General features: G+C 44.3%; 1 protein-coding gene across 1 annotated transcript in view; it reads left to right on the forward strand.

Annotated features, from left to right (window-relative positions):
- ALK (ALK receptor tyrosine kinase) overlaps window positions 1-27551 on the forward strand; it is a 675158-nt gene that overhangs the window by 563228 nt on the left and 84379 nt on the right. The window contains exon 9 of the mRNA XM_049651902.1: window positions 16362-16531. Coding sequence (XP_049507859.1) covers window positions 16362-16531 — 170 coding nt within the window. The remainder of the gene's footprint in view (window positions 1-16361; window positions 16532-27551) is intronic.

Here is a 27551-nt window from a genome sequence, read left to right on the forward strand (position 1 = left end):
TCAAAATACTCCTTCAAGATACCCTACAGTCATTGGTGAATTCCCAAAAGGGAACTGGTGTCGCCTTCTGTGCATTTCCTTGAAAAATCTAGCTACAACCTGCCTAGTAGGTCTCTGTCTCTCCAGTTCCAGTCACTTGGAAATTGTAATCAGGGCGGATTCTTAGGCCCCATCCCAGGCCACTTGGATGACACCCCAGAGTGGGGCCTGGGAATCTCCATTTTCAACCCCCGCCCTCCATGATTTGGAGGCACACTGACACTTGAAAGTAATTGACCATAAATGCACCTGCCCCTTGTGACAGAAATTCATTATAAGTCCATGCAGAGAGTTTTTCCTCCACTACCCATGGTACCAAATAGTGTGATGTAACTTGCCTTTTATAAAGATGAGTCAGAAGTGGTGAGCAATGACAGGGCCAGGGACATAGGTGGTGGAGACAGAAGGGACTGGGAGAGTCCCCCTCAGAGCCCATTTGGAACCAGGTCAGATGCCCACCAGTGGTGGAGACATAGCCAGGATGTGCCAGTCAGCTTCCAGGCTTTTCCAGAAGCATGCCTGCTCCAGCCTCCTCCCTCCAGGTGCCTGCAGTCACCACTACTGGCCTGGCACCTCTCACTGGCTGGCCTCGTGCAGGCACTGTCTCCTTCTCCATCCCTCTGCAAGTTGCATATGGGACATGAATATTTAAAGACCTCTGCCTAGCCCAGCCACAAACAAGAGAGAGTGTTATATATGTATATATATATATTTTTTTTTTTTCGCCTCCCCCAAGCTATTCTCTGTGGGGAACTGGAGATCCACTTACAATATTCAGATTTTATTTTATTTATTTTTATTTTTATTTTGCGGAGCTCCAGTTCAAATAATTAAAGTTGCCACCGGGGAGGGGAGCCTTGTGGTGGCTTTCATGTGCACGCTTGCTGTCAGACCTGCTCTGTCCGCCTTGGCTGGGAAACACACTCGGATGTGTCTAGCATTGCAGCCGCTGGTAATGAAGGGGACAGAGGGTGGCAGGGGCTGTCTCTGCCCCGCCTCCTGCCTTTCGCACATCCCAGAAGCTTGAATGTCTCAACAAGCCCCATGCGGTTTGAAATTCTATTTTATTTGAATAGCCTGCCTGTGACTAGAATATTTTAAACCATGTTCTCAGGACAGAACAAGGCCTGGGGGGAGGAAAAGTGGGCTTCCCTCATTCTCTTTCCCGCTTCAAAACATGGAAGCGGTTTTCCTTCTATGAGCTGCAGGAAGGAAAAGGGCCCAGGAAGTGGGATGTGACCACTTGATTGGTGGCCACACCCAAGGGCAAGTGAGTTCCTAGCTGCTGGTTTTTCTGACCTTGCGGGAGCTACAGCCACCTCTGCCCTCCCCCTACATACTGGTGCATGCACACAGACACTGGGATCCTGGAACACACCTGGGGCCTTCCTGCCCCTGACATCAGCCCTGTAGTGATAAAGGCATTGGCTTCAATGGGCCTGGGGGCTGCTGAGATCAGGACAGAAGGCCACCATGCAGGCCTCCTCAGGTCTTCACGAGCTACCTGGCCTGCAGGGAAGGAGACCTCCATTTGGTGTCATTAAAACCAGGAAATGTGGCCCAGAGGGATAGGAGAGAGCAGCCTGGCATCTGAACTTGCCCTCTTCCATCTGTTAAGCCCTTCTCAGAGCCCGACTGAGAAGGAACCCCCTAGGGCAGGCAGAGCCCTAAAGGCTGGAGGCCAGAGAAGTTGTTAGCAAATTGCTCTCTGGTTGACTCCATGAGACTTTTCAGGATGGTGGTGATCATTCCTGGACACAGGGCCCATCCTTCCAGGGATTTGGCTGGCAGAGGGTTCTCTAGCATCTCACTGTAACTCAAAAGCAAAATAAGGTAGGCAAGTCATGGCTGGTGTTGTTCAGGTTTATTTAGGCTGACCCCACTCCCTCCCCGGGGTGGGGGGCAGACAAATAGAACTTTCACATAAGGTGAAGACGAGATCTTTTCTGACTACCATGTTTTAAGTGTTTATGAAACTCAACAGCAGAATCCTCCGTGGAAAGGCAAAAAGCAAGGATGAGCAATAGTAATTATTACAGGATGGCTTGAGGTAGAGGAGAAAACAGAACCATAAGGCTCTTCCTTTAGCAGCCCCCACTGAACCCTCGACAAGGGTATTCTCTCAGCCTGCTTACGGAGCAGATCTGGGTGGGGGCACACAGAGGGCTGCCCAGGGGACAGGAGCAGCCCACCCCAACAAGGCAGGAAAGAAATGCACCCAGAGATGCATAGCCAGTAAATAAAAAATCAAGCTCAACCCCAGACCTTGTAGCCTGAGCCTCGTGCTCTTTCTGTCACACTTCCCTGCCCCTGCCGAGGGCAGGTGGTAACTTCTCGGCATGGGGGGAGCTGCCGTGGGCCTCCACAGCATCCCTGAGGACTGGCATTGCTCCTGCCTAAGCAGAACCCCTGCCCACCCCACCACAGACTCCTCTTCTCTGGAGGCAGGAAGGAAACACCGCCCCAATTTCAAGCCCTAGTTACTCAGTCAGTGTCTTCCCAGGCAGAGACCAGTCGATGGACCTAATTCCTGAGCAGCTAAGGGGACATTGTTACTCACCTAGGAGATTCAAATGTTATGTATGCCTTGTGTATGCCTTATTCTTAGCCCCACATGGTCTCATTTGTTTTAGCAAACGAGGAAGGAAAAACTGTCCCAAGAGGCCTCATGGTCTTGATCGTAAATAAGGTTGTCATTTTCTGGATCTGTTCCACCTTCTGTAGAACATGTGTCCATCTAGGGAGAAGGAAACCCTCTCCTCTCTCTATTCACTCATCCTATTTCACTGCTGACCAGTGAAAGCTGGTCCTTACCGGGCTCCACCTGGGACCAGCCTCTGCCCTTGTATGGCCAAGCAATGCTGCATAGACACCTTGTGGGGGCTATAGTCATCTTCTTTGTAAATAAGGGCCAGAGCTGAGCTAGGGAGGCGTTCCAGGGTAACCTCATCCCTAGCTCCCCTCTTACAAGCCTGAGCTCCTTGGGTCAGGTGTTTGGGAACTGGAATCCAACCCCCATCCCACCTAAGGCTGTGACAGCACTGCAGAGACAGAATGCTCACGAGGAAGGCCAGCCCACCTTTGGACAGCTCCAGGCCTCAGCACTTGCCAAGCGGATTTGCTGGGGATTGCTTTCCGCTCTGTGTTCCCTGCGCTTGTCCTCTTCCTGCTTTGGAACTTTCAAAGAACAGAGGCAGGACTCCATGCTAGCTATGTAACCTCCAGCTGGGCTGTCCACTCTCTGCCCGCAAGGACATAGAGATGCCCCCGCAGGAAGCACAGTGCCCTCAGACTCCCTCCTGCCCCATGTCCCAACAGTCTCGACATAACCCATGTGCAAAGGAACCCAGCTGGTCACGCAGGGCCAGGACAAAGGAACACCTCCAAGGCAGTGTAGTGTGGTGGGGAGAGCAGAGCCTGGAGACCACTTAGACCTTGGCAGGGTCCTGCCACTTTGTACCAGCGGGAGCTTGTGTGAATCACCTTACCCTTCTCAGCCTCAGGATCCTCTGCAGGACTGTCAGGAGAAACTAGCAGAGGGGCATCAAAAGTGCCCTGCCTGGATCCGGACACATAGAGATGCTTAGTAAATGGCACATGTGGCCTCTGCTCCTCTGCTGCTGCTGCTGCTGCTGTTCCTATTATTACCTGACTTTTGTGGTGATTCCAATATCAAAGGCTGGAGTCTGCCTATCTGAGGGTCCTGAGTCTGGAGAAATTGGCCTCTGTTCCACCCTGGGTGACCTGGCAATAGAGGGGAAGGGGGATGTTGCCCAGCTTAGTGACTAGGGTCCAGGGAAGCTAATTCTCTCCCAGCAGCAGATGGACCCCTCACCGCCTCCTCCATCCCCACCAGCTCCTCTCCCCACCAGGAAGGGCATGGCGAGCACCCTCTTCCAGTCTAGCGAAAGTCCCTTTTCTCCACAGCCCATCCCCACCCCACTCCCACCCTGGCAGCAGACACCCAAAGAGATGATATTGTCACATTTTCACAAATGAGGAGGGAGCCTGCAATCATGCACGGCTGGCTGGCAGTGTGGCCACATGTCCTTAAGACACAAAGGCATCTGCACTTTCCCCTGGGGGGTGGGGGGGGTGGGGTGGGCTCCTATGAAAGGGACAGCTGCAGTATATAGGGCATGACCTGAGAAAAGAGAGGAAGTCACAAAGGCTGGAAGGGAGTCTGGCCAAATGACCCAGAGCAGAACATCACACGCCTGCCTTTTCTTTTAACATCTCTTTTTATCACCTGAAAATGCATGCCGGTTCTGCATCTGATCCTCGAACGTGCCTGTTTCTTTGCATTAAAAAACAGGACTCACTACTTACTATTGAATGGCCAAGACTTCAGAAAGATACCCCTGTTTACCCTGTTGCTTTGGGTCCCCCTAGAAAGACCTGGAAGGCATATGTCCCCCAGTTTAAGAAGCCCAGAGGAAGAGCTCCAACCCCCTTTCCAGGGGGGCTCCAGCCTGCCTTTCTTTGAAGCTCAAAGGCTTCCTCACCCTGTGTGATCTCACTTCATCCCTCGTGGTCACCATTAGGCCCACAAATGGTGCGTTTTGAAGAGTATCTGCCCTGCCTTGGTCACCTCTAAAGTCCACCTCAACTGTGCATGTCCCCCACCCCCACCCCACAAGTCACCCTAACTCTGACCTGTGTCTGAAACTCCAGGAGGACCTTAGATCTGGTAGCTCCTCACACCCCCTGTGATGGAGACAGTGCTCTTAAAGCCTTAACCTGGGGCCTAAGCACGTGCCACTTTGTATGAGAGGGGAAGGAGGTGGAGGTTAGAAGTGGTTCCGGAAGAATTTTCCAAATGGCTTTTCCACAGACCCACTGGATGACTAAGAGATTTGGACCCACTGTCATTCTCAAATAATGAGCCCAGACACATGTAATAACATTATACCCATACCCTGTATTAAGAATCCTCTATAATGTCAAAGACCACAGAGACTGCCCACCTCCCCAGCCACCCTGTGAAGTGAATGAGATCTTCCCCATTCTACAGAGGAAGAGCCTCAGAGGGCTTGGAGACACCCCCACAGTCACAGGCTAATCTACGCAGAAACCAGGACTCAAACTGTAGTCTCCTAACTTCAAAGGTATTTGCTCAGCCACTCCCCTGAAGTAGTCAGGGGGGTGGCCCCCTCAGGATGCGAAGGGTGGGCAGCTGCAGGGATGGGATCAGAGAGGTAGCTTGGAACTTGGCTGGGCTGGATGGGCACGCAGATACGTGGCAGGAGGAGTGAAGGAGGGAAGGTCACAGAGGGCTCGCGGTCGGGCAGTGAAGCAGCAAGTACTCATTTCAAACCCACCATGTGGCCAGTCATGCTGGAGATAGACCACAGGAATCTGGGATCTCTTTGAGGTGTTTTCAGCAGAAAAGTTAACAATACTTGCTTTCAGTATAACAGGTCCTGGTCTCCAGGTTACTCATGGATCACTTGGCTGAATTACATTAAAAAACAAGCCAAAGTTCTTAACTCTAGCCCTCAAACACCCTAACCATTTGCACTCTTGGGAAAAAGAAAACCTTCCTTAGTCTGGGTCTGAAGAAGGGACACTTCATAGTTGATAAGCCAACTGAGGGAGCATTTTTTAAATATCAATCCCTTATTATGTGGCTAAGACTGTGCTAAGAATGTCACTTGTTTTATCTCATTACCAAAATAGACTTGTGAGGAATCGTGACCCCCATTCACTGACAGAGAGAGACCCTAGAGCCTTGACAACTTAAGTGACATGCCCAAGGTCACCCTGCTACTAAGAGGAGGACCCAGGATTTAAACCAACCTCTGTCCATCTCCAAAGCCAAATCTTCGAACACTAGTTAAGTCACTAACTTAACTCAGGTCACCTGAGTTTGAATCCCAGCTCTGCCCCTTATAAGTCATGTGACCTCACTCGAGTCACCCCCGCAACTGGGGTAAAATTGGGTATAAACCTGTTGTACTTGCTGCCTGAGGTTGTTGCAAACACCAAATGAAAATGTAAAAACTCTTTGTAATGGGAGCAATTCTTCTTCTTTCTTCTTACTTTGCATGGGCGGGAAGAAGTCACTCCAACATGAATTCAGACATTGTATGTGTTCTTGTTTCTCCTTTCAGTCAATAGTAACGTGCGGGCAGGTTAGGGGCATTATTTTGCATAGTGCCTAGGATTAGTATCAGGAGGACATGCCCAATGAATTTGCTTAATCAATCATTAATTAATTAACTAATTACACAGCCCCTCAATTATGAACATGACCCTGTCCCAGGATAGGAGCCAACAAGGACACTCCCCTTGGATTCTCAAGATACCAACAAATGTAGCCCCACTGAGATTTCTGAGCCAAAATAATTCTCCCCTCCATACCTAGAGCTGAGAAGCCACTGGAACCTAGCATTCTGTCCCCACTCATCACGATGTGGTTGACACTCCCAGGCCACATGCTAATGGGCCAAAGTAATCAACAGCAATTGTAATTGCAGTCAGACATAATTAATTTAATACCTACGAGCCATTCAAAATGAATCCCTCTGCTATTACATGATGAAACTGAGGCATAGGAAGAATTGCTGTCAAGGCTCATGGGTGTGAATAAAATCCTCCTGGGCACTTGGCGGAGATTTGGATCCCATTCAGAATCCACCTGCTAATCATGGACCCTTGTGGCCCCTACTGGAGATCCTTATACCACATTCCAAAGTCCCATGCCTAAGGGGGACACCCTGTTGCAAGCACAGACTCTCCCCACCTGTCAGAATAAATACTCCCCAAGTGGCTCCAGGCCCCCACAAACACTCACATGCCTGGGGTCCATTCTCCTTCCACTGGTTGTCTGTAAAGGTTCTAGGACTTCCACTGCACAGTTGATCCTGTTCCCCAGCCAGAGGATTACAGAGCTATTTCGCAGCAGCACCCCATCACACACAGAGAGACAGAGGTACAGAGGAGGCTGTTTGCCCAAGATCATACCATCAAAATGTAACTCAAAAGAAAATATCACCCTTTTTCTTCCCATAAGACAGAAAAGATAACTCTCTGGGGAAACTGGATGCTAGAACACTGAACTGAAAAGTTTAAATACAGCATCCTTCACCCTGTCCCTTTCTATCTTTTGTGAGCTGTTTATCTCTAGCATGGTATTGCCTGCTTGCCCTTACCCCTACAGGAGAAGAAAACTAACATTGATCAAATGTATTTGGTAGGCTGGGCACTGGGCTTTGTAATCTTATTAAAGTCCCCCAGCGACTCTCTGAGCAGAGTACAATTGGTCCCATTTTACAGATGAAGACAGAGGCACAGATTATACCACAAATAAAGACAGAACGGCTGTTTTAGTTCAAAGCTCATGCTCCGTCTGCATCACTCAATCCCCAGAAGACCCCACCTTCCCTGGGTCTTCCTCAAAAAGCCCACATATTTCAGGCAAGAGAAACTGATCCTCCCAGAAGGGGGTGAAAAGAAAGCATTTTTTTTCCGACTTTCAAACGACATCAGAACCCTCCCTTGCTGCCACTTTTAATATAGTGTTTATTGTTTTTTCTGATTATAAAAGTGTTCTATGTTCATTGCAGAACATTAGGAAAATATAGGAAGGCATGAAGAGAATTGAAATTGCTCACACTCTTACCCCCCAAAGGTAACCCCTCTTACCACACTGGTGCATTTCCTTCCAGACACATAGACGTAGATTTGAGCAGAGTGAAAAGGGCTTATACAAATTTTGCATCATACCATATAAGTATTTGATGTCTTCTTTATTTATATTTTCTTACATCAGTGTTATTTTTCGTAAACATGCTTTTAATAACTGCATATGCTACATTTACTTTATCATTCTTGTTCTAGTTATCAAAAAGTAATGGATATTCATTGTAAAAAAATTAGAAGAGATTAAAGAAGGAAAAAAAATACCTGTAATTCCATAACTTCACCAGCCAGGGATCCCACAGTTATTATTTTTTATGTATAACCTTCATGTTTTCTTGCTGTGTTTTTACAAAGGGGGCATGTATGTTTCCCTGGCTGGCTGTTTCTGGCTTCGATGTGATGCCTTGGAAAGAAGGAGACATGGGGTGATATTTTCAGACAGGATATCAATCTTTTAAGTCTCCTACATGGCCAGGAATCCAGCATTTCTTAAGCTTCCATAATTGCAAGTATTTGCGAGCACATTTTATTTGCTTGTTATCAAAAATCTGCATCTGGCCTGCTTCTTGCTATGTTGGGTTGATTTTTCATTAGGCTATTTATAGCTGGAGAGTTGGTATTTATTTTTTCCAGGTGAAGTAGGAGATGGCATACAAAAACACTGGGTTTTGCAATGAGTCAACACTCTTAATTAAAGTTAATAAGAGACTGTGGAACTCTTATTAATAAGAAGCCAAAGAACTCTTAAAATTACCAGTTCACACCCATACCACAGCCCTGTGGCATCTTAGGTTGGGAAGGAGCCTTTACCTTTATTCTAAGCTTGGATTTCCCTGACAACAACTTCAATCCTGGTTCCCCAGCCACTGCTGGATGACTCCCAGGGTGGGGAATATCAAGCTCATCTTTGAGCGTCTCTCTCTATTAGAAAGCATTTCCTTCTGTTCAAGTGAAATACGCACTAGAACGTGCATCCTGGTTTGGTCTCTACTGTGGGAATTCAGACAGCCCTTCAGAAAGACGAAGAAAAGTAGCACCTTCCACCTCACAGCATTGCTACATTTGGGAGTGCTGAATGCAGAATGGGCATTATTTGATACCATTGAGTCTCTTTTGTCCCATTTCAGCCTAAGTTCCGTGCTGATATTTTTTTAATGGATTCAAGAGATTGTCGTGAAGTTGCCACGAGGTATGCATAGCAAACACAGGGCATATTCTAGGCATAAAATTGCAGTAATTACCTCTGGAGGAGGAAAGGGCCATGAGAGAAATAATAGCATTAGGCCTAGCCACAATGCTCCTCTTGCTTTACATACAGAACTTTAATTAATAACATGACAAACACTGGTAGCACGTAATTGGAAAGTCTATTGGACCCCATCGACAGGGAGAGGGAAAAGGCCCTTGTGAAAGGGCCTGCTGGAGCCAGAAAATATAATTGCTGGTGGCATGCTCCTGGCGTTGTCTCTTTTCACTTGTCCTATTTTCTGTCTGCATATAAAATAGGTTATTAGTCAAAAGCTATCATTTATAACCTATATCTATTGGATGTATCTAGAAGGATCAGCATTTTTATTGTCATGGGCTCCAACAAGTGTTATTTCTCACAGACATTATTATTATTTAGGATTTGAATAAGATTTCTCATATTTGCATGAATACATGTGTCATATATATGTACATGTATGTATATACATATATATATGTATGTGTCTGTACACACACACGATACTAATTGTCTGGCAGAGACAAAGGTTTAAAACCCACTACTTCCCTAATTCCTCTATTCTGAAGGTATGTCTGAGCTAAGATCTTGTTAAAATATAAATTCTGATTCAGCAGGCCTAGGGTGGGACTTGAGACCCTGCATTTTTTTTTAAGTTCCCAGGTCATGCCAGTACTGCTGGTTTACAGACCACGCTTTGAGCAACAAGGATCTAGAAAACCTTCACAACACACCCACAAAAGGTTTAAGTATTACCATAACATGCTACGTGTATGTAGCGCTATAGATATGGTAGAAACAGCACAGATATGGGCCCAGCGACCATGGGTGACTTAACCTATCTAAGCCTCAGATTCCACATATGAAAAATGGGTATGATAATATCCACAGGAAGGAATGTTGTGAGTTTAAAATGAGATAGCATATGTACAAGTGCCTAGCACAGCTCTCTAGCATTCAATAAATAGCCATTTAACAAAATACTTTATCCTATAGGTTACCCCGATAGAAATTGGTCCTATTAAAATCAAATACCAAAAGAGTTTTTTGCCCACTCTGAGCACCTGAACTTTAACTCCCAATAGCAAGCCAGGTCTACCTGGCATGGATATCTACATATAATGGTATCAAAGGGCTTCTTTTATCTGGGACTGTAGTCAGGAGGAAAATGGAAGTCTTTGAGAGGGCCTTGAACCTGCAGTCTGCCCTGGGAACCGCAAATAGTTACTCTATTTAGATAGAAATACTCTATTTAGATACAAATAATGAATAAGGGATATTCAGAAAGAATTGACATCGGTCCTCCATGTCTAACTAAGAAATTGGTAAGTAGGACCAAGAGGATAGTTCTGGTCCCATTTGTATTCTTAGGTCATCACTGCTTCCCCTACGCCCATGAATCTCTCACTCTCAGGAATGTCCTCAGTCCTGGCCAAAGGATGATGTGGCAGGCACGTGAAGGCCCTCTGCTGAGTCTGTGTCCTCCCCCTTGCAGGAAAAACACTTCTTGTACACCTTGGTGATTGTGGGCACATTTTAGGCTATTTTTTAGTTATTAAGAATTGCCTCTTACTCAAAGTCTGAGATGAAAATGGACCCCTGACCAAGAAGACCAGGCTACCTCCTGCACTAAGTAGCCCCATCTCTCCAGTGGTCTCAGCCTAGGATGTACTTTAGAATCACCTGGGGAGATTTCAAAAACTTCTGATGCCCAGGACCTACCCAAGACCAATTAAATCAGAGTCTCTGGAGTGGAACTCAGACATGAGTAGGTGTGAAAACTCCCCAGGTGATTCCAATTTACAGCCCAGGTTGAAAACCACTGGCTCCACCATTTCATTCACAACATGTGGGCTCTATTTCACATTCTTTACTTCAGTCTTTATGACCACCTTTTAAGGTGGGCAGGGAAGGGATGGTTATTATCACAAATTTGGCTTAAGAAAGAAAATAGAGGCTCAGAGAGGTAAGTGGTTGGCTTAAAGTCACACAATTCATTCACTTCGATGTTGGAGCACAAACCCCAAGTTATCCCATCGTCAACAGGTAATGAAACAAGGAGAGTTTGATAGGCCACCCAGGAATGAATGTTGATGCAAAGGGCAATTGCTTTCAGTGCATTCTGGAAAGGAAGTGGGGTGAGTCATAGGAGAACAGGAACAAGGCTACAGAGGTTGCTTCTCTGCTGATTCTGATGCAGTAAGTCTGGGATCAGGCAAGAGATTCTGCATCTAAGTTCCCAGGTAACACCAATGATACCAACCTGAAAATCACCCTCTGAGTAGCAAAGCATTGACTGACATTTTAGAGGCAGAATCTGGAATCACTAGTGATAACTACAGGTGAAAAGTAGGCCAAGTGAAAGACCAAAGGTTCTAGACTGCTTATATCTGAGGAAGAATACATCACCTGGATACACCACCTTACTAAACACTCGGTGGGTGAAAAAAATAAATGGCAGAAAAACATACTTTGCTAGCAATTCACTGGCTGCCAGTTTGCAATCTCATTCCAAGCCTTTTGCACCTGTTTCTAAAACTAAACTTTATGGAAACTGAAACAGTGTGTGTCTTGGCTTGAGTTGTAGCTGTAGATATATACTTTCTGCTATAAACATAGGTGATGGTATTGTAAGATGAAAGGAAAGTCAAATTTTTAGTTCTACTATTTGTCTCTAGTTCTGAACGTTGGATCAAGTGGCCATCTTGACCCAAGTCCTGATTGTCTTATGTCAAGTGTCTTGACTTGATTGTCTCATGTTTTAAGTCTTTGCTGTCAAGTGGCTCTGATTACTTCCCTTTTGCTACACCCAGCAAAATTGCAGCTATTCATTTAAATTCTGACTTCCTGGCAAGATGATAAGCTTCATGAGGGCAGGGAAAGTATATATAATAATGTAGCACAGAGTAGGTGTGCAGTAAATGTAGGTTGAATGAATGGATAATCACCTCAAGAACTGGTACCAAGAAGGATCCTGGTAGATCTCCTCAGGAGCTAGTGATGCCATGCCTTGGCAGCCAGTACTGTTCTCAGTTCCCAGGCCTATTGGCCTAAAATATAGTGCAGGAAGATGGAGAAAGCTCAGCAGTAAGCTAGCCAATGTCCCCAGTGTCAGTATGACAGGGCTACATCTCACCAACATGCTCAGCCCACTAGCAGACTCTACTTCAGACTGAAAGCTTCTGAAGAACACTGGGAATTGGGCCACTTCAACTACAGCTGGTTAGCTGCAAAATGGGTGGATCCTCTTCCCTTTCCTGGTACCCAACCCCTAAAGTGCAAGAAAGTGCTAAGGAGCTTCATAGGTGGGAAGTTGGTTTCTGTCCCTGAGAGGGGACCTGGTGAAGACAGAAGGGTCTTCCTGGAAATGTATACATCTTTATTTATCCTGATATTGATCAGCTCCTACCATGTGCCCTCACTGAACCACTACTATGAATACAAGATAAGATGTCCCTGCCTTGAAGGGACTTGCCCACAGAGGGAAGAAAAGCCACCAGAGCTGTGTCCCATAATGGTCCCAATAGCCTCAATTGTAAGATTTCAGAGGAGGGGGAGGTCATTTGTGAGACAGATGATAAGAAAAGGTCCGTGAAAATTAAATATTTAATTTTTTTAAATGGTGAGAAGGAAAGAACACGTAGAGGAAATGGAAAGATCAAAACCATAGAAGCAGAAAAATCCATGTCAGGTGCAAAGCTGACATGTAGACTGATGTGGCGGAGTCTAGGAACTAACATTCACTGGGCCCCCATGTGTGGACTACTGGATGAAATCTACTTACCTGTTGCTCTAAGGTAATACAGACCATTTTTAATCACTTCAAAACACAAAACAGGCTTATTTAGAAATCAGAATGCCCATCTAATCAGAACTTTAATCTTGCTTTAAAGTTAGGGCTTATTTCCCTCCCCTCCCCCTGCCACACTTGACCCTACTATAGATGAAAAGCCTGAAATTAGGGAAATGGTGGTCACGGTTCTCTCCCCTTCACTCAGCTTTCCTCTTCAGTCATCTGGCTAACTTGTGACCCTTTAATGCAGGGAAAGGAAAAGAGGCAAAGAAAGCAAAAAGCTCTTACTTGACCAGAACTGTTGTGGTGATCTGGCGTTGGTATTCTCTGGATAGGACAAATATTTAAGGCTTACTAGTTTTCACAGGGGGCACTTTTGTGGTTTCTTTGGAGATCTACATTTCTCCTCACCCCCTCCACTATTGCTAGGAGTCTTTCACCTTGACTGGGGCACATGTATCTCCATTCCAGGAGGTCACTTACTCTTTTCTCTGCCCTTGGGCATCTCAAAATGCCTGCAGCTTCTTTCTTCTGAGTTCTATTTACCTCTTCAAGAAGCCCTCTTGGACAAGATCTAAAATGGTCCACCTGGGCTGCTTCTTACACAGCTCACTCTAGTCTATGTGTAATGCTCATGCATGTGTGCACCACCAAAGTCTGAGAGTGCAAGCCATCCAATGGTTCCACCTTGCCTTTGTCCTGCCATCAGAGCAGCTACCCAACCCCTGGTTCATACTTTAGATTTTCCAGGTAGGAGTTAGACAGCGTTCTACTGAGCTCCCCAAACTGTAAATGCTCAAGGTGGCATCATTAAAACTGCTCTCTCTTGACTTGGGATGAAGAGATAAACTTCTTTGCAGAAGGGTAAAGTGACGTGGAACTCATGATATACAAAAAGCACATTCTAAAAAACTCTCTCCTGGTATTCAACCACCAACTTTTGTAAAAATCCAAGTATGTATGAGAGATTAAGAATTGTGTAACCTGTTTTCATCCACCCCTCTTGAAAGTCCTACATCATTGTGTTCTCAGACTTCCCTTTGAAGTGTAGTATCTATTGCCTCAGTGCTTCAGCCAAAATTCCTTTTTAACATTTACTACACTATTTGTTATCTCATTAAATTGTCACTGTAATCCTAAACCTATTCCATCTTAATGGAATACAGAACTGCACTTCAAAAGAACCAAAGTGACAACAACAGTTTTTGAATCCAGATCTCTCTAACTCAAGCTTTTAGACCATTCTAGGGTGGAGGATACATGTGAATCAGCATAAGTACTCAATAAATATTCATTGAATGCCTAAAAAGCTGATTTTCTTAGATTATAAAGAAACATGAATGCCTTGATATTAGTTGATAAGGAGAAACCACTGAAAAATCAGTCACAGATGGTAGTGGTAAACAGGAAGATGTGATAGAGACATACAAAAGAAGTTAGAAGGGAGAAAGTAGAGAGGGAGAGGCACTTTAGGAGGCCATAGAAAGAGCTGAAAGAGCAAGCTGTAAAGGACATTGTGAGTGCTACTTTGCTAAAGTAATGAAGATAAAAGCTAGGTTGAGAGAATTTAAAGAAAGCATGGGCAACAAGGAAATAAAAGCAGTTACATGCCAGTTATCCAAGATGTTAACATCTGAATGGGGGTAAAGAAATAGGTTGCACATCAGAGGAGCTAGCTGGATCAGGGATATTTTTCTGGGATGGGTGAATGCTGATCTTTTCTGTAGACAGAAAATCCAAAAGGTACAAAGAGTCTTAAGGTGCTAGAAGCAGTTATTGAGAGAGCAAGGACTGGGGGGGGGGGGGGGGATATGGGAGATTAACATAGAAGAAAATGAAAGTTACAGCTTCCTCTAAGACAGGAAAAGAAGAGAGAAGGTAGATAAATAAACACCTATGCTGAGAAGTAGAAGTAGAAGGAGGAGAGGGAGAAGGAGGAGGAGGAGGAGGAAGAGGAAGAGAGGATAGAAGGGAAAGGAGGGAAGGAGGCAGAGAGGCTGAAGTAGATTGTACCTAATAGAGTAAATCTTTATCAGTAAAGTAAGAATCAAAATAATGGATCAGGAGTTGTGTACCAAAAGGTAACAGCATTAGTGTTTGAGGAAGAGTTTGAAACACCCATTGTGCTATGTGTGTTCAGAAGTCAACTGTGGAAATCAGTGGATGAGTAAGTACCAGCCATCCAGAGCACTGAGGTTCAACAGTCTGATTTCACAGCAGTCCCAATCATCAAATATTCTGTGGCCAAGGAGCAAAAGGAGAGAAAGGATATAGCAAGCAATATTCCAAGCAGGGCACGGGGCATGGGCTAAAGACTGAGAGGGCTTAGTTAGTAGGATTAAAATTTCTAGTCGTGGCATCTAGATTGCACAAGGAAGCCACGTGAAATCAGAAAAAAACAATTGACAGATTTGTTAAATTATCCTGGGAGTACTCATTGGAGACAAGTATTTGCTACACCAGATTTGGGAAATGGGAAAGGTATAAGTGAAGAGGTTATGGTTATAGACCAGGCTTGCCTGACTCAGGCTCTCAGAAGTAGAACAGCACCTGGGCACCCCAGTGCCAGGTGTGGCCTTGTTAGTTAAGAGGCCATGTGCAACAAAGTGGGAAGTTCATGGTATATGACCTCTTTGATCAAATTGCACGCAAACCATGAGCTTGGGGACTGGGAGACAAAGGAATGGCGATTTATAGAAGAGAATGTCTTCAAACAATGAGAATCAAAGAAAAGGGGCACATAGCAGATGAAAACTACAGTTGCCACAGGACATATTTTACCTTTCATTCCACAACAGCCATTTTTTTAATTACGGGATCTAAACAGGAATATTTGGGGCAATTATATGCTATAGTTGTCCTAAGTTTTAAATGTTGTTTACAGATTGTTTCTATCAAACGAAAATATCAGAGACCTTGTTTATAGCATGTACTGATTCTGGGCATGACTGCACTTAAACTCTTTCAGAAATATTCACTATAGTCCCTTTTCATATATCTAGGGAACAATGCCATAGGAACCTTTACTAAAGACACAATGAAAATATATGATTGTAGCTTCCTTTTGTCAAAGTGGACATCCTAATTCTGAAAGATAACCATCGTAAAGTATCTCGATGAGTAGACTTTTGTCCTGCCTTTGCCTACCAGTGGCCATAAGTATCAAGTCACAGAGTCTCTGGTTAGCTAACACATGGCATGGTATCTTTCAGATAAGAGTATTAGAGTCTCAATGAGGAAGAAAAATCTATGATACCTAAGGCATTGAAGAAATTGAGTCATAAAATCACTTCTCCAAGGTCACAAAGTGAATCGGGGCCACAGACGAGAATCTTCAGAACCCCTTTAAGAAGTTCACTTCGTATCCCATTGATTCTTAATATCACCTCAGATGCAGAATCTTGTGAAACTTAGGATCAACCTGAACAAAATTCCAAAATTTTGTCCCTAATTGCCCCTGCCCAGCTCCTTGAATCTTAATGAAAGCCATTTGGAGAGACAATGAATAAGATCAGACAGTCACCAGCTTTCTTCACTGGCCATACCTTGGCTGAGTCTCCAGCAACATGCTTGAGGCTTCAGGTGAGAGTTCTAGGAAGGGGACCTAAGGATTCCTTTTAATATTAACACCTGTTCTTCTGGCTCTGCTCTCCCTTGCAGCTCCGAATGTCCTGGCTCATCCGTGGAGTCTTGCAGGGAAACGTCTCCTTGGTCCTGGTGGAGAACAAAACTGGGAAGGAACAAAGTAGAATGGTCTGGCATGTTGCCACTAATGAAGGCTTGAGCCTGTGGCAGTGGACAGTGCTGCCTCTTCTCGATGTGGCTGACAGGTGAGCCTCCACCCATTTCTGTCACTCTCTTTTCTTCTATCAGCCAAGATGCAGAACAGAGTCATGTCTTCCCTCCCCCCATCCCCACTACCCAAGACATGCATCCAGATGAACACATACATGTGCATACACACAAATATGAACACACACACACACATACATACACACATACACACACACACACACACACACACACACACACACACACCACTTTCTGCAGACTTGTAGGGAGCACTGAGTTTCTCTGTAGGATTTCTAGGCTAATTAGCACTTATCTCTTGTATCACTAGCCTGGCCTGATTCACTGCCTCCAGTATCTTTAGTAGAAATAAAACTCATACTCATGAGTTGAACAACTCATATTACTGCCAAATAATAATCAGGCTTTATATGTATATTTTCTCCTAATTAATGCACTTTGCCTTACTTTCCCATTTGACATTTTATTTATCCCTTATTAACAACAAAATCTGTGACATAGGTAGTACAGACCTCATCATGTTCCCCATCCTGCCCTTTCACAAGATTCTCATCAAGAACCAAAGAGTTACCGGCACCAGCAAGTTGGCATCAGAGTGAGGACTGGTGCTCAGGTCAGTCCAAGTCCAGGACTTTGTGGAGTCAGGTCCCTGAAGCAAGTAGATGAAGGAGAAGGTAAATTCTTCACTAAACAGAGGAGTGATTCTACCAGAGGCCCTGACTCCTATTTAAATTCGATCACTAGTGGCTTTGTGACCTTGAACCTCTCTGAGTCTCAGTTTCCTCATCTTTAAGCTGAGAGGGTTGGACTAGAAGATCATTGACTTTGCAAGGCTCTGCAATGGAGAAGTAACCACTGAGATCAACTGCCACTTGTCTCCCCGGGATGGCACCAGTCTGCCACCTGCAGCCAGCCTGGAGCAAGCAGTGCCCAGCCTAGCACAGCAGCTCACATGACTCCTTGATGAATCATACTGAACCCTTGATGGCTGGTGTGCTAATCTGTCCCAGAACAAAATAGGCAGAGGGCAGAGGGTGGGAGTTATTTCTAGAAGGGGGGCAGATAAGTGGATCTGGAGGGGGAAAGCCAACTTTAACAGGCTAAATATCAAACCCAGCAACCCTAGCTCCTCTGCATTAGACTCTTAAAACCCATCCAAATTACCATCCTGATAAATTCGCCTCTAAAAAATGAGGACAAAGAGCTTAAGGCAAGGTGAGGGTGATGCCAGTTGGCATGCAGCTTTGTAAGGATAAAGTTGGGTCTCAAATTCTTCACTCAAACTTCACAGAGTCTGCTCTTTCCAAGAGCTCATAACTTCAGTTGTGCTGTCATAGGAAGAAGTGATTGTCCTCACTCTGAGCACTAGTTTCCCACTCCTTCAGATGTGTGTGGGTTAAAGATCAAAGCCCTTGGACATCCTGAGGCACAGTGCTACCCCTAGGACAAATGGATTTAATTAAAGTGGAGGAAGGGGCAGTGTGGGCACTCCCTACCACAGACTGGTCTTTTGTCCTCCGGGATTGTGAGAGTTGTATGCAGGGGATGGAGAACAGGAAGGTGATGGCAGAGCCCTTCCTCCTGGGAGATGCTAAATTAATTCAGATGAATCAAAGGGGTTTTTTTCTCTTCAATCCAGCAACTCCTCTCTCTTTCATAACCACTCCAGGGGATTTAAAGCAAGTAAGATGTTGACTCTGTTCACTCCCATCCGTGAGAGTTTTGTTTGAAAGAGACTTTGTTCTCAGCCTCCCTCCTCCCTGTTAAAGGCTGTTTACCAGACTGACATTTCCAATATTGGTACTGAGACCAAACTGTCCAGTGGGGATTCAGACAAAGGCCAGCTTGGTTTGTTGATGCCTCGTGACCTAATGAGTGTGCAATTACAGAACACACAAGTGACTCCATTCACCAGGAGCCTGCACACCACTGACATGCTCTGATGTAGGAAGCTACTCCCCCCACCCAGAGCTAAAGATGATATAGAAGGCATCAAGACCCAGAGGTAAATGGAACTGCAGGAGAAGGAGGCATGGCAGTTTTCAGTTGCTAAAATCGCTTACCAGTAGAGATGACTGGCCCATAAAACTAAAAAAGCACTGTGGATAAAAGACCATAGGCTTTAGGATCCGATAGTCCCAAGTTTAAAACTGTCTCCGACACTCACTAGTTGTGTGACCCCAACCAATCACTGAACCTCTCTGGGCCTTGGTGGCCACATCTGTAAAGTATCATCACAGTACAACTTCACAGCGTTGTTATGAGACTAAATAAAATGACTGTCAAAAGCATCTATATATAGTAAGTATCAATGAATTTTATTTCCCACATCCAACACCCTCATCCCTCAGTTATGTAGCCTCAGGTAACTTATTGGGAAAAAAGTAGCACAAGTCACAACCACTGATCTTCCAAGTCAAGTATGTTGTATAAAACAGAGATAATAAAGTTTACTCTGAGGCTTAGAGAGTAAAGTTCTTGGTAAGCTTCCTGGCCCACAGTAAGTGCTCAGTTAGTGGTAACTACTACTAATAACTACAGTATAACAATAACAATAATAATAATCTCCCCACCTGATGCCTCAGAAGAGGCTGGGATGGACCATTTAGCAATAATAACTAGTCATGCAACCCAAAGATGATAGAGGTGAGTGTTTTTCTGGATTTGCTGTCATCAGTGTTGTGTAGACTCCTTCTAAGGGGAAGGAGCAAGAAACATATTCTTCCTTTTCCTCCTACAGAGAGTGAACTATAGCTGCCAGATTGCCAGAAAATGAAAATGGGAGGAGGGAGAAGTAGAGGAAGGAAATATTTAAGGGAAAGAGAAGGAAAATGGATAAAAGACAAAGAAGAACTCTCCTCTCCCCCCACCTTTAGGTAGTCATTAGCTCCTGTACCACCTGCTTTCTTAGGCAAGTTCTGACTTCAGCTATTCAGCACTCACATCGTGGACAGCTCCTCAATCAAGGACCTTGAAGGAGCAGGAACTTTATTCCCAATGTTGGCCCAAATCTCCTCCAGTCCTAGGTTCTCCAACATTACATTACATTGCATGCATTATAGAGTTTTTTGGAGCAGCTTTATTAGGGTTTACAGGTTAGCTCTAAAGAGCTCCTATCTTTTAGATACTTCTTTCAGTTCAGTTATACTTTGCTAGATTCTTACAGGTTTTTGTACCTTCCATTCTCTTCACATGACATGTTCTTCCTCTACCTTCCTTTTCTCTAACTGCCACTCTTCCTTCACTTTTTAAAGACCTCTAGACTATAGTACACCTACAATATATTCTCATGGCTCCTGAAATATCTCTATAATTTGTCACTCTTTACTATCTATTTTTTTTAATACCTGAATATACACATTAACAAAGTAGAGCTCAGATCTGTCTTATATATCACTGTTCCTTGAATATCTAGAACCATTCCTAAGAAACACATCATATGTCCAACAAATATGTGTTTACAGAATGATGTGTTGAGAGAAATTGCATACATTTCCAAATTCCAGCTGAATTAACTGAGAATTTCACTTACTGGAATCCATCTAACATTCTTCCTGTGTTCAATCTAACAAAACAGATAAAATCACATTACAATAAATACTGCTGCAAAGTGTTCTGTATACCAAAGCAACACCTGTGTCCCATCAATCAACCAGCATTTATTACTCTTATGGCAAGGAATTTTCTTTAGAGACTTGGCTGGTACCTGGACTTTCTTTATCTCTGGTCACTGTTCTGTCAGAATCAATTTATAAGAAAGACTTTGATCCTAATTGTGTGCCCTAATCCTTTTGAGTAGAGAGATCTAGAGCTGAGCACTTGAGAGCAAAGAGCTATATTCACATTGCTGCCACCACATAGTAGTCTTTCTGTGAAAGCTCAGAGAATATGCCATCAGTATATAAAGGCTGATGATGGGGAGACACTGATCCATGGAATGGTATTTCTTCTGTCCATTTACAAACAGGCAAAGGAATAGGAATAACGCCATAGTCTGTCATCATTATGAAGTGATATTAACCATAAATCCATATTATAAAGAGTAACGAGAAAAATCTCCATGAGTAGTGCCCATGATGTTTTGAGCAGTGGCAACATCCCTGGAATACAGATATGTTCTTTCAAGGTAATTTTGAAGGGCAGCACCAATTCAAATATTGGCTCAATGTGTGCTTAAAAGTTATCTCATTACTTTACAGCCACCTCATATAACTAGTTTTCTTTATTGTCTCCCCCATTCAATTGCCATTCTTTCTGTTGGAATTAATTCTATCTTTACTCAAATGGAAGAAAGGCAAGTTCTCTTCCCTCAATCTGTCAGTCTTTTATAAGGACATACACTTAGTTTTCCTCTTTATAATAATATATCCTAGTAAATTAAGCACAATGTTCCCACACCATCTTAAGCTCTGACACGCTCACAGAGCAGAAGCAGGTGCTAAGTTTGACTCATTACAAGATAGATTTCAAAACACTGTGGATCAAAGCTTGTCCCACAAATCACTGCCATCATACAGCCAGATAGAAAGTACATAACCTAATGTTCATGTGGAGGCTCTATTCCCCAGTATTATCATTATAAAGGCTTTTAGCCATATCCTATATACATAGTCTAACAAGAAAAAATGTTCCCTCTGGAGATATTTAGATTTCTGTTCCTTTTGTATCCTTTGTCCTAAAAGACAAGTAGTGTGTTTGACAAATGCATCTTTCAAATGGAATCAGTTAAACTGAGAGTTATGTCTTTATGTACTTAGGCCAAATTCCACAGAGCCAAGATTTTTCTCATATCCCATTCTTGTTTCTCATCCACAGAATCTCCACTTTACATAGGGTGCTATCAGTAACAATACTGCCCCTTTGTGTAGCATCTTTCGGTGATGAGAAAGACATTAGAGGGGCATTTTCATCATTTATTACCTGAGTAGAGAGACAATTAACTTCCAGGGAGAGGAAATCCAGAAATTTCCAATGAACCTCAGTTTGCAGGTCTCAACACACTCCTAAACAGTTGTGTTTAATTCAGATTTTTTTAAATCTGAACCAATCTGTAAATTGAACCAAAGCTTCCTCATAGAGCCGTGAGAAGAGTTAGAAATGATAATGACCAGAGCCAGCATTTGTTAATGCCAGTCACTGTAACAAGTAGTTAACATGCATTATCTCATTCCATCCTTAAAACATCCCTTGGGATAGATACCAAAATTAATCCCCCTTTTTATAAGAGGAATATGAGGTCTAAAGAGGTTAAATAATTTTCTCTTAGCCCTTAGGCTGGTCTACTTCTATGTACATGCCTGAGGAAATGAAGACACAGTGCTTGGCATGTAATAGAAAACTTGATAAGTGATAGCCATTGTTATTAACAAAACATTTTGGTTTGGGATTTTTTAGGCCACACCCCTTATTCATTCTGATTTAGTTTATTGTCTTCCCTTTTCACCATCTATCACTGAAACCCATCATCTTAATTCTGCAGCCCAGCTCCTGCTAAAGACCATTTCCCACCCAGCCCTTACCTGCCTGCCTTCTCTCATCTCCAGCCCAGGCAGCATCACCAGCACAGGGAGATTCTCTTCTTTTTCTTCTGGAACACAATGGCCCCTTCCCCATGTGGTTTTTCAAGTCACCACTCTAGCATGCCTTTGACTATTTCCACTTCAGAGCTAGAGCATAAGTCCTAATAGGTATTTTTCATTTGCAAATGTAGTAATGTACCATGTCTAACAAAAGCATAAAAATAAAATACATTTAGTTATACATTTAACAAACCACCCTCTGGTAGAGAATACAGTTCACTTCCATAAGGACTGACACAGAAAGTCGAGGTCATATAATGCCTACATGGTCCCCAGGAGAAGCCAGTGAAAGGTCAGGCCCTGCCTGGGTTTTTCACCTTATGCCTGCCTTCCCTTCTGTGAAAGTTTCCATTTATAGCTGCTTTGCCTCCACCAGTCCTTCCCCAGAAAGGAGAGATGCCTATGAAAGAAGAAGATGTTACCCCTGCAAACCCCACACACCAGTGTCTGCTATTCCTCTGCTGGACAGGCTACATTTCATGGTCACAACAGCTCCTGGACCACCCTACACTCTGCCCCATGTCCCTTGCCCATAGCAGCCTTGCACCTGCCTCCCAGAGTGCTCTACCCCCTCACAACTCGAGGCGCCCACTCTGTCCCACACTTCTGGGTAGCTGGGGGAGATGTCATCCCCATTTTCAGGTGAGAATACAGAGGCACAGAGGGGTTAAATCAAGGTCCTACAGGTAGTTAAACATAGAGGCTCTTTCTTAGAGCTCCTTCTATCTCCTTTCAGTCCACCAGAGAACACCTGTGGATGCTCCAGTGTAAAATGGTACTAACCGCCAAAATCATCCAGATATTATGTATTTATCCAGCCAACACTTACTGCCCTACTTGGTGCCAAGTGACAAACTTACCTGGACAAGTAATGTATTTCAGCCCTCTAGGAATATCATCTATAGGGGGAGCCTGGTAGGAAAACAGACCTTTGTATCACAGGACAGTAAGAGCCAGAGAAGAGGGAAGTACAGACAGAGAGAACAGCATGAGGCTCAATAAGCCACAGCTGTTGGAGCTCCTCACTTCCAAACAGGCTCCTCTCTGGTAGCCAGTTTGGGGTTCTCCCTCTGCCAGATATGTCCATGCCAACAGAAGAGCAATGACTGTCACCTTGGGTAGCCTGCATTTGTTCATTCACTCACTACCAACAGATGCACATCAGGCACTCACTCGGGAGTGGCTCCATAGGCTTCAAAGTCAGAGGTGAGGGCAGAGGGAAGGGGAAGATCTCAAGGGTCTGCTTTCTTAGGAGGTGCCTACCTGTCCTGAGTGAGTCTGACTGCCCTGAGTCCATGTAAACAGGCAAAAAACCCAGCACTTTAGGGCCCTTTTCATAGTGGGTAAAGAAAAAAAAAAGGTGTTTTCTGCCCCTAACCAGCTGTGACAGTGCAAGTGTCCCTTCCTGAAGCTACAGGGGCTGGGGATCTCAGCATGCTTATTCACATCAGCCTGAGTCAGTTTCTGCACTAGGAGAAAATGGTAGGCTCCAGGGTAAATTTAGGTGAAGCAGGGTGCATAGCACTGAGTAAACCCAGCAAGCTCAGAGCTCTTCATGGAAAACTTGACTTTGCTCTCCTTACCTTCCCCAGAGAGATGAGGAAACTAGCATCCCAGAGCACTAGACCACACTCCTTGAATCCACTTTGCCTTACTCAGGCATGTCCCTAGTCCTCGAGTGGTATAAAGTGTGAACTAGGTGATGATTGTAGTTGTAAGGGAAGGGTACTTCTGAGTCCTGCAGCCAGATAAGGGCTAACTTTACCCATAATCCTACTCAAAGAAGTGAGTTAGTCATCAACCCAACCATGTCAGATACATGGAGAACACCTAAGCAAATAGGTTTGTGCTACACGATATGTTAGTTGGGTAACACTACTCAAAGTAACATTAAACTTCCAATCCTCAAGGATGTACAAAAGAAATTTATTTCTTGCTCATGTGAAATCCAAAATTAGTGTGCTAGTTGAATAGTGACTTTCCATCTTGTCCTTCAGGGGCCCAGCCTCCTTCTCCCTGTGGCTCAATCCTTTTCTCCAGTTCTGGAATCCTTTGCATTAAGACAGCCAACGGAGAAGGGGCATGGGAGGGGTTCTCATATAGGAAGATTTTTATGAGTCATTCCTTCATCTCATTTTCCATTGGCTAGAACTCAGTCACAAGATCATACTTAACTGCAAGGGATGCCGAGAAATGTAGTCTAGCTCTGTGCCCAGAAGAAGGGAAAATGAATTTGATGGGGGAGAAAATGTTGTATCATGGAATAAGCCAAGGAATACAGCCTTTATCTCTGGGCATCTATCAGAGTGTCACTTGAGAATACCAATTCCTTATTTAGCTATTCTGACCATTGATTAGTCTTCTTCTAGACCCTTCATAATTCAAGGCTGAAATCAATTCCAGGATCTATTCTAAAGCATGAATGTTTCATTCCCAAAATTTTATGATGTAGCAAAACCTTACTTTTTGGCAGAAATCACCCCAGAATTTCTTTTACTGAATTTCTCCTTTCTTAAAGCAATTTTGATATTTGACCACACTTGGAAGTCATTGACACAAAATGTCAGATTCAGATGTCTTGTGGGCAAGACAGGGAATTGAGTGACTAGGGAAATGTCATTGTCACATCATCAGCAAACATATTTTAAGCCCCCATCAAGCACAGAGGATGGAAAGGGGTATATGACCCAGCCTCTTGCCAGTCACAAGGCCTGCATGCTAGGGGATTGGGGGAGACACTGAGCATATGCAATGAGAGGGAAACAGCAACACATGAAGTATTGTGCAGAGGCTGACAGCATGGTCTGTGTTCAGATGGCATGGTGACCTCCATGTCAGGGAGGATGAAATGGAGAACACGAATTATTATAAGGTGGTGGACCCTGTGGAAAATTTAGATCTTCCTGAAGTGGGAAAGGAATAAGAGCATTCCAAAGAAGGCCATCAGGGTGAGTGGAGGCTTATAGGCAAGAATGTTTTATGTGGGTTCAAGAGTAGCCAACTAGGTCATATCAGAGAATCCTGAGAAATATCCTTGGGAGAAGGTGAGCAAGGATATTAGGCCACATATTTTGGACTCTGCACTGTGGGTAATAGCCATTGAGCACAGAGATGGGAAACCAGAACAAGGAGACTATTGAAGGCTCTGTGAGGGACCAAATGTGAAATGCTTTGAGCCTGGAAGTGGGACTTAGAAAGGGGGAAGATGGGCTGGGGGAGAAGAGGCTGCCACCTTCCACATGGCACCATTGGCCCAGGACAGCCTTGGGCTGGCCCTCTGAGAATAGTGGAAGAAATGTGGCTGGTGGCTCAGCAATGCAATGTGCAGCCAGGCATAGATATATACAAATCAAACATTCATAACTCTGAAAGGATCTGGTCCCGTTTCTTTCTCAGGAAATATCCCAGATCACTGGAGCAAAGAGTAGATTAGCAATTCTGAGCTTTAAATCCTATTTCTAACACTGATTTACTGTGACGTTTGGGACAAGTTGTTGCTTTTGATTGCTAAGTTTCTACAATCAAGAGTGCAAAACAGTGAGACGGATCCTGCCTGTGAGCCTGGTTTTAAGAAGTAGTCACTCAAAATGGCAATAAGTGAACCCCTTTAGAATAGCAGGATGTTTGGATCAGCTCAAGATTTTCTTGGTAATAGCCACAGCTCAATTTACAAGTCAACAGATGCACATATTTTTCATAACTCTTAGTGCCTCTGGAAATGTAAACCTATGTTCTTGGCCCTTCTCTCCTCAAGCACAAAGTTTGGAATTTAGGGGATAACTGGGCTGCTGATATTTGAAACAAAGCAGAATCCAGTTCTATACATGCTTTTCTCTAGGACCTCACTGGCGTTCACCACTTCCGCTCTCACTTCTGTGCGGGTGACACATCATCTTTATCTCACCTGAGTCCCATACCTGGGTTTCTAGCTGCCTGACTGGCATCCTGCCCACACCTTCAATATGCTCCCTCCTGTGTGATTCTTCTGTCCAAAGCCCTACCATTATCCTAGGCATTCAGTTCTTCAAAGTCTTTCTTAACTTCTCTCTCACTACCCAGATTCAGTGTTTCCCCAGGTTGTACATTCTAGCTCTATAGGGGCAGAACTAAAAAGGTGTTTAGAAATACCCTAGTCACTGAATAATATGAATCACAAGTCATATGAATTCCTCAAGGTCAAGGTTGATGTCTTTCTTGTGCATCTCTATATTCCCAGCTGCAGACAGCGTGCCTGAACTCATAGTAGGTGCTCAAATAATCTTTGCTCAAAGCCAGAGGGGGAGATATGGAATTTATAACACTACCTGAGGAAGCACAGATTTCTAAAAATATATATAAAACAGGAACAATGAATCAGAATCTCCCATGTTAAAGAAAAGCTTCCACTGTGAAAATACCCACATTACATAGGTATTTTTTTAAAAAACCAAGATGGTGCCAGGGTGCCTGGGTGGTTTAGTTGGTTAAATGTGACTCAATGTCAGCTCAGGTCATGATCTCATGGTTTGTGGGATCGAGCCTCATATCGGGCTCTGCACTGACAGCTCAGAGCCTGCTTAGGATTGATATTCTCTCTCTCTCTCTCTCTCTCTCTCTCAAAATAAGTAAATAAACTTTTAAAAATATAAATAAAATAAAAAAAAGATGGTGCCTAACAAATTTCAGTTGCCCAGAGTCCTACCAACTATGTAGCCCAGAATTCACTCCACTCTACCTTTTGAAACTCAGCCCTCACCAAGCAGAGAAAGCTGTTAATTCAGGCTCATAAAGATATTTCTGTCAGGATAGAAGGAAACCAGCAACCACCCTTTTCCTCTGTCTTCCCACCATGGAGGGCACCTCCATCTCTGGCACTACCTCAGCTCTCAAACTGTAAGCTGACACAGCAGCAAAGGGAAGAGGAAGAGGTCAGTGTTAGAAATGTCTCTGGAAGGTGGAATGGACTTCTCAGTCTCTTGAAAAGAATGACTGCAGATTCCTTCTAGCTCTGGACAGCCCTCCAGGCGCCCAGTTGTTCCTACGGCCCAGGAAGAGCTTAATATACATGACCCAGAATGAGAAAATGAAAAAGCAATATGGGAACTTGCCAGAGAAGGGCTTCTCCCCGCCCTGAAGTCTGGTGGAACACCCATGTGGCAAGCGACCTTTCGGATTGGTGGCGGGCCAGGGCAAATGTGGGAACCAGAACCATTAGTCACAGACAGCCAGTGCCTGGAAGCCTGGGACTGAGATTGTTGAAGAGTGTGAGTGATTCTCCGTGCTTGCTCAGTCTGGCTGAAAACTCATTTTCTCCCCTATTCTACCGCAAAGGGCTCCCTCACAGAAGCCAATTCATTGCGAAAGATCTCTATGGCCCTTGGCAACCTTGGAATCACTCTGTATGGACTTTTCCTCACTGCTCTTGGTGTCATTATGCCCAGAGAGAAACCAAATCAGAAGATGGTAAATTACTTCTGAGAGT

Source organism: Panthera uncia, assembly GCF_023721935.1.
Source record: "Panthera uncia isolate 11264 chromosome A3 unlocalized genomic scaffold, Puncia_PCG_1.0 HiC_scaffold_12, whole genome shotgun sequence".
NCBI lineage: Eukaryota > Metazoa > Chordata > Mammalia > Carnivora > Felidae > Panthera > Panthera uncia.